The sequence below is a fragment of the Anas platyrhynchos genome, chromosome 12 (genome assembly GCF_047663525.1).
Source record: "Anas platyrhynchos isolate ZD024472 breed Pekin duck chromosome 12, IASCAAS_PekinDuck_T2T, whole genome shotgun sequence".
Lineage (NCBI taxonomy): Eukaryota > Metazoa > Chordata > Aves > Anseriformes > Anatidae > Anas > Anas platyrhynchos.
The window spans coordinates 14,204,814-14,214,653 of record NC_092598.1 but is presented as its reverse complement, the minus strand read 5'-3'; the positions used below and the strand labels follow the sequence as shown (position 1 = coordinate 14,214,653).

The 9,840-nt window shown below is 36.2% G+C and overlaps 1 protein-coding gene across 2 annotated transcripts in view; it reads left to right on the top strand.

Annotated features, from left to right (window-relative positions):
* The window catches only part of NFATC3 (nuclear factor of activated T cells 3), a 66,226-nt gene that overhangs the window by 36,767 nt on the left and 19,619 nt on the right, over positions 1-9,840 (top strand). For both annotated transcript variants that reach the window (XM_027467153.3, XM_027467152.3), the window contains exons 4-9: positions 366-565; positions 1,721-1,893; positions 2,643-2,783; positions 5,123-5,178; positions 5,814-5,940; positions 7,748-8,800. In XM_027467153.3, coding sequence (XP_027322954.1) covers positions 366-565; positions 1,721-1,893; positions 2,643-2,783; positions 5,123-5,178; positions 5,814-5,940; positions 7,748-8,800 — 1,750 coding nt within the window. The remainder of the gene's footprint in view (positions 1-365; positions 566-1,720; positions 1,894-2,642; positions 2,784-5,122; positions 5,179-5,813; positions 5,941-7,747; positions 8,801-9,840) is intronic.

Genomic DNA, 9,840 nt, shown 5'->3' with positions numbered 1-9,840 from the left:
AAAATGTAAATTTAAAAATATTTTCAATAATTCTAGAAACTGTAGGTGTATCTTAATAATATTGCTAATTCTTCTTTGTTTAAAGGCAATATCAGAAATAACATAGTTTTAACATAGTTCTGTAGCTGAAATGATTGGTTGTTTTCCTCTGTCCAGGACTCAAAAAGAATACAGACACATTGATATCCATTTATTCTGGTAAATGTTGCTGATACCTGTTGCTGGAGGACTGGTGTCTGTACTCAGTTTTCTTTAGCATTGAAGAAAACATAAGAGACTGAAGAAGTTTGTAATTTATTATTACTCTTCAATGCAAATACAGAAAAGCTAACTAATATTTTAATACATCTTTCATTTTTTATCAGCTCCTGGGCTACAGTGAGAAGCCTGTAAACTTGCAAATGTTCATCGGCACGGCAGACGATCGCTACTTAAGACCTCATGCATTTTACCAGGTGCACCGAATCACTGGAAAAACAGTTGCTACAGCTAGCCAAGAGATAATAATTGCCAGCACGAAAGTTTTGGAAATACCACTTCTTCCTGAAAATAATATGTCAGCCAGGTACATTGCAACTGTGTAGTTGATATGTGGCTTTTTTCCCCATTTGTACAAATGTGAATGAAATGTCTTGTAAAACAGCTAATTTTCCACATGTATGACTCATGATTAAGCTGGACACAACTCTTTAAACGTGCCAGTATTCAGAAATAAATCCTCAGGTAACATTAGAAGTAGTGAAGTAGAGAGACAAGACAGCTGGTATGATTGATGGGAAGATGGGTGAATGATTCTGGGGTTCTCTTTTCCTGTACAGTCTGTATGTATGTGTGATCCCACAGCTGTAGAATTGCATGGAGGTTATAAATGGCTGGTGGTTTGTGTTTTTTTTTTGTTTTTTTCTTATATAACAGGTGACTTTTTTCTGTGAAAGTATAGCCATACAGTTCAACTGCTTGTTTCTTCGTTGAATGTAGCCATCTAACTTACCATGTCATTGGCATTTTCCTTATTTTGATTTTTTTTTAATATAGTTTTTATTTTTAGCAGTTAGATTCTTCTCATGGTTTAGGTCCTGCCAGATGGAATATACTGAATAATAGTTTAATATCAGTTAGTTTTAGCAACAACTACACTGCTTTTTTCTACCTGGAGAGTCAGTGAACTGAGCGAACTACACTTTTTCTTTATTAATGTAGCATATTTATTTCTAACACATACTTCTGAAGCCAGCTTAGGCTTTCCTGAAGTTACATGCTATAGTAACCACTTGTGTGTTGTTTGATTTAAGTATGCGTGGCTTATATAAATAATCAATAAGCATGTTGAATGATAGCTGGGATGTGATCATTCTCTAGTCCTTCCTAAGCAGTGCTAAATATCATCCTTGAAAATGATATTTACTGTGTTAAACAACTTACTGTGAAGGTTAAACAATGTGCAGTTAAGTGGAATAACAATCTTTTAAAGGTTCAAGAAAGCAGCAACTAGATGTTTGCAAGACAGAACAATGTTTAAAGAGAATACTTGCTGCTATTTCTGACACTAACAGATATGTTATGCTATTTTTAATGTTATTTTAATGCCTCCATTAACATGGGGAAAAAGTGAAATGTTCTCCATTCCTTAGCAGAAAGGCGTACAGAGTATACTTTAGCAACAGTTTGATTCGTTTTCTTCCATTTCTCTTCTAATCCATCCTTTCTCACCTGTCTCCAGTATCGATTGTGCGGGTATTTTGAAACTTCGCAATTCAGATATAGAGCTCCGTAAAGGAGAGACAGATATTGGAAGAAAGAATACCAGAGTGCGGCTTGTGTTCCGTGTTCACATCCCACAACCTAGTGGAAAAGTCTTATCTCTGCAGACTGCTTCCATACCTGTTGAATGCTGTAAGATTGCTTTAACTGTACATAATTTATAGCCATGTTTTCTGCATGTGTCAGTAGTAATGTCATTCTGACAGTATTTAGTGTCAGAATATATGTAACAATTGTGTGACAACCGTTTTGTGTAAAGAGCTAAATTATGTAAAAATAGTAATAGTTTTATTTAAAGATGGTACTTGCCAATGGGCAACCCCATTTGCTGTTTGGAGGAACAGCAGTGTTTTAGGTTTTAATCCTAATAACTGCAGTCGTGCAGCTAGCAGCTTCAGAAGTTCCTGTATATGAAGGGAGGCAGCCCATGTATCTCAGTGAAAATAAATACTCATTTTAGGAACAAATAATACCATTTCATTTACAGGAGTCTGTACCATTACTTACCCAACGAACAGCAGAACTTCTGGGGATTTTGTTTTTTAAATGCTGGCAGTAAGGAATCAAAGCATGACCTTAATCTTAATTAGTCCTAGAACTCATTTTATCTATTAAATACTAAAGTAGTTTTTACACCAGTGTTCCTAAATTAAAATTTTAATTTGCTGTAACAGTAGAGACTGTTAGGTTTTGTGACTCCTTTGTGTATCTTTTTTATAATTATATAATTTCAACATAATTCTGAAAACAAAGATAAATGCACAACTATGATTTATATGTGGTTGTTTTACTCTCACCTGTGATTCTTCAATTTAGGATCATAAAAGCAGTATTACTATGGTTAAAATGATGGATTATTTTCTTCTTTTTTATTTTTAAAGCTCAGCGATCTGCTCAAGAACTTCCTCAGATTGAGAAATACAGCATCAGTAGTTGCTCAGTAAATGGAGGCCATGAAATGGTAGTGACAGGATCCAATTTTCTTCCAGAATCAAAAATTATATTTTTTGAAAAAGGACAAGGTAAATCTCATTTTCTTTAATTTCTTTTTTCTTCTTAAGAACAAAACCAAAACCACTACTTGAGCTTGACTTTATATGTGTTCTTCATCTCTTTTATCACTTTTGAAATGGTTCTGGATTAATTTCAAACATCAAAGAACTCCAGAAGAGAGCTTAGTTTTGTGTTTTTCTCTGGAGAACTAGTTTTGTTTAAAATACTAAAAACGTCTGTTCTTCAGGTACAAAGTACTGACCAGGCAGTTATGGAAGTATGCCTGTCAGTAAAGTTACTGTTCACGTTATGAAAAGCTCTAAAACTTGGATAGCCTAGGAAGATTGTCAAAACACAGACATTTATCTGTTCTCATTGTTTTTCCCTGAACTGCAACATAACACACAACTTCCCTTGTGTTTCTGTTCTGCTTTTAGGTTATCATTTTAACCATGACACTCCTTTGCAGCTAAAAAAAATCATTTGAAAGCTCTAAGTAATACCGTGGGGGGATAGCTTAAGTCATTAGAAAAGAGCAGTGCTAGACTTGGGGAAGGAACAGAGTAGGGGATGTCAAAGGAATTGGCGTTTTAGAATAGACAGTTTTTGGAGCGCACAGTACTTTGTTTTGATTTCTGTGAAAGTTTAATGCTGGGGGGCATGGAGAGTGTGTGACATTATTCTCACTGAAGTATGTAATACCTGTGACAAACCTGAACTATTTTGCTTTGAGGCATTGGTTGCAATCAAAGCTTTTTCGAAGGCATTTGCTTCGTCCTTCTGTTACTTCAAGTTGAAAAGTTTAAAACACATCCATTCCTATAGAATAAAGCAGTGGATAATTGCTGTTCTAGTTAAAAACTTCACACAGCCTGTTAGTAAAATCTAATTTCTTACGCAAATTGAAAATATATGGCTCTTAGAGTTGTATTTTAAGGGGTGATTAAGTTTTCGGTGGTTGCATCACCAACATACAAGTTCAGTTCTCTGTAATCTCAAAATCCCAAATAGGTAGAAAACTTAGTAAATGCAAAATTACAAACAATACCTGTATCACAAGAATAGCACTATATCAAAGTCAATAATTAGTACAAAAGCATTGCTTTTTATCTAGGTAAACCTTTTTCTTCACAGTTTTGTCTTTTTCCAAAAACAAATGCCATTTTCATCATTATGCAAAATTAAATTGGTATGCAACTACATAAACTATAAATTTTAACACCCCAAAGCCCTATGAAAATATTTTTGTTTTGTGATGTACACAGGTGTACATATATGCAACTTACTTAAAGATGTTCTGTTATCCATCATTCCTTCCTGGTTCTGTAGCAGTTCTGGATACGTGCTGTGATCTTAATGCTTCTTCTCTAAACTAGTATCCATGAGAAATAGTTGAAAGTTTAGGATTAGCTGTCCTGATCCAGGAACTTCCTTTTCTTCTCTGATTTTTCCTTTAATATGTAGAACTTAACATTTCAGCAACTTAAATTATTGCTACTGGAACCTGAATACCTGATTTCAACTTTTAAGGAAAGAGTAGCAAAAGTAAATCATTAAAAGGAAAAGTTTGCAGCTAAGTCCAATTCCTCTACATCTTATCTTTTCCTGAAATATTTAAGTAAAAATGTGGTGTTAATTTTAATTAGCAAATACAATATAAAGTGTTTTTTCCTACATTATATTTTGACACCCAATGTTTAAAGCTGCATTTTTAAGCCCCTTTAAAGAAGTACTTCTGCTAGACAGTAGGTTTCTTGATAACCTGCACTAAACCCAATAACAGAGAATCAAGCCTTAGGTTATGCTAGGTGAGAGCAGGGAGAGGTTCACCAAGGTGAACTTCGCTCACAACACAGGTAACTTGCCCTGTAGTTGAATTGTAGGGTCTTTTAGTTCAGGGGCGGGTGTTTGTCTTAAATACATAACCTTTGGATATGTACATGAAGATACAGGTTAAGTCACTATGTGAAAGAGAATATATACTGTAAGTCTTCAGCATGTTTGTTTCAATAATCATGTTAGAAGTTCCAAAACATTTTTAAAAGAAAGTTTAAGAAAAATAGGGAAAAAACACTCCCAGCCACTTAGAGTACACACTGCCTACTCTAGAACTAGATTTAACTGTCAGTAATCAGCAGGAGTTCTTTCAAAATGCAGGATCCTGCACAACACCCAGCTTCACAATGTCTGTAGCGTTGAAACTCTGAAAGCATCCTTGTACTTGCAGTCTGTTTACAATATGCCTGTCAGCTGTATCTCTCCCTGAATTGCTTCTTTATGACTAAAACTAAATGCAGTTTTAGATTAAGTATTTAAGGATTTTAGAAAATGCTTTTTGCTTGAATTATTTGTAAATTTCTCTCAACAGATGGAAGACCTCAGTGGGAGGTAGAAGGGAAAATAATCAGGGAAAAGTGTCAAGGGGTGAGACACTTACTTTCTCTTCTTTTAGAAATCTTTGTTTTCAAATGAGAATACTCAATTTTCATTGTTGTTCTGAAATTTAGAATTCATGTAGTGAAGTAGATCACTGGCTGATCCAGACAGACAACTGGAGACTTCTAAATTGGCTTACTACTATAAAGTACTTATTAAGATAATGCGTTGAAAGAATTGGAAGTAGTATGCATGCTGTGAAAGCATTGAAAAAATAAATTCAGATTTAACTAAAAGAAATCTGAAGATAATTTTTCTAAGATAACAAATAATTTCCGGCGCATTCGAATTTTTCTTGACAGTTTAATGGTCTGAATTGCAGTTCTTTGACTCCTAGAGTGTTTTATGCTCTGGCAGATAAACAAAGCATCCTTTAGATGTGTCTTCTTAATTTCAAGTGTTGCCTTCAGAACACTTGGGTTTAAGAAAGAAAAAAGTCTCTAAATAACAGTTTGCTTATAGTGCTATTTTGTTATGTAATATATGCATATACTTTTAAGTGTATATTCTGGAATAGCAGTTTGCTTTAGTTTTGTAATAAAACTGTTTTAACTCTTCTGTAATTAATAGCAGTTTCATTTGCATTTAATATGTAAAGCTTTTTCATTTCAACTTTCATATAGGCAAACATCATACTTGAAGTTCCTCCATACCATAACAAAACTATTACAGCTGCAGTTCAGGTGCAGTTTTATCTCTGCAATGGCAAGAGGAAAAAAAGCCAATCTCAACGTTTTACTTATACACCAGGTATTAAAAAACCAAAAGCTGCATTCTATTTTGCCATGTAAAATAGACATTTGAAAGTGTATCAGACAGTCTCATACTTTTTAAAGATAGATAAGACTAGATTTGAACAGTTTGTAAAACACCTTAAACTCATCTAATTATGAAGCTGAAGTTTAGGATATTAAGCTACAGTGCTACGCGTACAGCAAGGCATTTCTTTGTTATATTTTTTACAGAATAATTTGCATTTTACCAGTCTTTGAAAATGATAGTGAATCTTGGAATTTGCTCTTCTAAATACCCACAGTGATGGTAGTGAGATAACAGAATATGCATTTTTATGCATGTGTTAGGCATTTTTTTCTTCCTTAGATATTCCAAAAAGCTGCTTTATATGCAAGGAAGAAAAAAAAAAAAGTCGTCTGGACATGTTGCAGCATATTCAGAGAAAATAGCTTGGAACATAGCCAGGACTGAAAAATGGTACCTACTTCAGTTAAAAAGTTTTAATCCCTTCCATTTAGCACAAGAAGTGCTACTAGTCACTACTATCTAGATACAAAATACCTACTACTTTGCCTGCCACTTTCTTTCTATTAAGAAATTCATGCCCACTTAGAGTAGTCAGTTCACTTGGTGCTAATGATGGAGCTAGATCTTCTAGGACTATTTGGAGTACTTGAGGACAGATAGCTGAAGGAATCTTTAAAGTCAGATATAAATATTAAGACAAACTTCTTGAAGCTAATTTATATAGTGGCAAGGAAAGCTTCTATTAGTTTCTACAGTTTAAAATAAGTTTTGCTTGCTTGTTGTGCTCTAAAAATACTTCATGCATAATTTGAGTAATGTTACTTAGGTTTGTGGTACACTAAGTATTCATTTATGCGTTACCAAATTTGTGATGTTTTTCAGCAGTTATTCTTACAAATATCAGCTCCTCATACAATTAAAAGAAGAATCTTAAGTGATACTTTTGTATGAAAAATCCATATTTAAGTGGTGGAATGAAGTAATGAAACTTACCGCTTAAATAAGAAGTTATTTTACTTACAACTGCAGCTGTTACTGCACAAACCCTTTAAAAATCAATTTTTTTTTTTTATAACACTTTTAACATGTACTGTTTAAAATAGAAATCAAGCCATTAAGAATGTTAGCATTTTTCTACTATTTACGCTTAAAATCAGTATTTTAATGAGCCTGCCTTTGGCTTCAAAAAACAAGTCCTGTAACAAAGCGTACCTATTTAGAACAGTTGCCATCACTGAAATTAGAGAATATACTTAAAGAGCTGCCCTAAGAAAAACAACACACACTACTCAGACTAATGGAACTGAGTTGCCAAAGGTCAGCAGTCATCTTGATCAAAGGCTAATTAAAGTTTGAAATGTGGATTAAAAAAATAGTCATTCACCTTTTCCTAGTGCCTGATACTGCACTCACCTGCCTGTTTTCAGTGGAGCCCAGCAACAGTCCCCACAACACATACCTTTGATGAGCGGATCCTTCAGATGTACTGGACTTTCTCTTTCTTGCAACTTTTTTTGAATTGCAGATGTCTTTAAGAACCATACACTGCATAGGAGGATAGTTTAGAAGGGAAGAGACCTGCCTTTAAATAATGCTAGAAGGATTCTTCTCCCTTTATATACCTGTAATGCTGACCCTTTAAAGTCCAAAAAAAAAGAAAGCAGAGCAAGAGGAAAAGGGAAATTAGGACAAGGGCAGTAATGATGCTATTCTGGCTGTTGAACAGTTATTAGTGTGCATTTATCACAGGATACAAATGAGGTGGAATTGTAACATGCTGTTTCACTTTTTCTAGTTATAATGAAGCAAGAGCACAGAGATGAGGTGGATTTGTCTGCCGTTCCCTCTTTGGCCCTGCCTCACACAAGCAACGTCCAGGGCCTACATCCTATCCGAACTCAGTTGCCTTCACCAGACCAAGGGCATCCTCATGACAATTTACTGTCTACATCACCCAGGAGCCTTGTATGTCCAGTTCAGCCACCGTACACAGCAATGGTGACCTCTGCAGTGTCCCACCTGTCGCATATGCAAGGTAGAAACCTTAGTCCGAGTGAGGAGTGTCACGTTTTGCCCCCTGCTGTGGTTCAGTCTTTTCAGGTAACATCAGCACCTCCTGTGAGGCCTTCCTACCAGCCTATGCAGTCTAATGATGTATACAATGGACAGTCTGGTCTTCCCATGAACTCTGCCTCCAGCCAAGGATTTGATGCTATTTCATTTCAGCAGGACACAGCTGTACCTCATTTGATAAACCTTAGCTGCCAAGCTCTACCACCAATGCCGTTCCACTCTTCAAATCCAGGTTCTGTGTCAACATCAAGTACCGCAGGGCACCCGCTAGCACACTCAGCCCATTCGGGACAGTCATCTTCGCACCTACCATCAATGGGATACCACTGCCCGAGTGCTGGGCAAGGCTCCATCCCTTCTGCAATGAGTCGCTCCCTTGGGCAGTCTTCTCCCCAGCTGCAGCAAGTCCCGTACCATCCTACAAACCCAGCATCTGCTTCATCCCCATCCCCAACAGCTTCCCACCCTATGGTCCATTCACCGCTGTCTGGACCTTCTTCACCCCAGCTACAGCCTATGCCTTATCAATCTCCTAGCTCAGGACCTGCCTCATCTCCCCCGCCAACCACTGTAAGTCACTCGGGACAGCACTCCCCTCAAGCACACAGTCCTGCACTGGGAGGTCTTAATGCAGCTTCATCCCTAGTACACCATACCGTATGCGATTCATCTCCATTTTCACCAGATGGGGCAGCTATTAACATTAAACCAGAACCTGAAGATCGAGAATTGAATTTTCAAACGATAGGACTACAAGACATCACACTGGATGATGGTAAGCAGATCTAATATTTTAATACTGGGATATAATTACATTAAACCAGCAGGTGTGGGGGAGGGCTGTTTAACTTAGACCACTCTTTACAAGAGTAAATTTGTACTATCAAAATGGAGTCATTTTTGTGCCTAAAGCAATGACTTATTTAAAATTAATTATATCAGCTGTAGTTACACAGTTCAAGTACTTTAGTCTAGTTTGCTAGACTTTGGTTTTAGTCATAAAACAGGGCCAGAGGATTAACTCATACATACTGACACCTTATGTACAAGGAATTAATTTGAAGCCTCTTCTGATTGTCTTACTGGTATGTTTCAGTGAAAGTCCTAACAATGTCTGAGTTGCATAACTGTAGTTTGGAGTCTTGTTTCATGGGGTTGTCCCAGTTTTGACGGACAACCTGCTTCACTGAAAATGTAGCACATGCATTTTGGCACTGTCCTAGTCTCTTCATAGGCATTCTGTAGAAATGCTGTTGTCATTCAGCACCTCTGCTCACAGTAGCTGTATGCTTTTTCCTTACCACTTTGGCTACATATATATTTTTTTTTTTTTTGAGAATTCACTTGCTTACCATAAACAAGGACCATGGTGGAAGACATTCTAATGCTTGAGGCCAGACTACAAAGTCCTCTACTTTAGATACTTGCACAATGTTAAGTTAAAAAACTTCTCCGACCAAGTGGAAAGTAAGAGAGAGCAGTTCCTAAGCATCAGACTATTTTAGGCATAGATGAGAAGCCATTTAAAGAACATGTCAGACTAAAATAACTGAAAGAACAGAAGGCCTGACCTTCAGAGGTGCTTGATATTGATGATGGAAATCTTACTAGTATCTTTTTTCTACAGTAGTCATAACTGTAATTTTTGTCCTTTGTAATTATTGCATCAGCAGTAACAATGCCATAAAGATTTAAGCATAGGTCATCTGTTAAATATCCTGATCAGTCCCAGTTCCTTGCCTAAACGGAACTTTGCTATTGTAACCTCCAGTTGGTAGTAAGAAAGTTTAGTAGGAAATGCCGTTAGGACAAAGC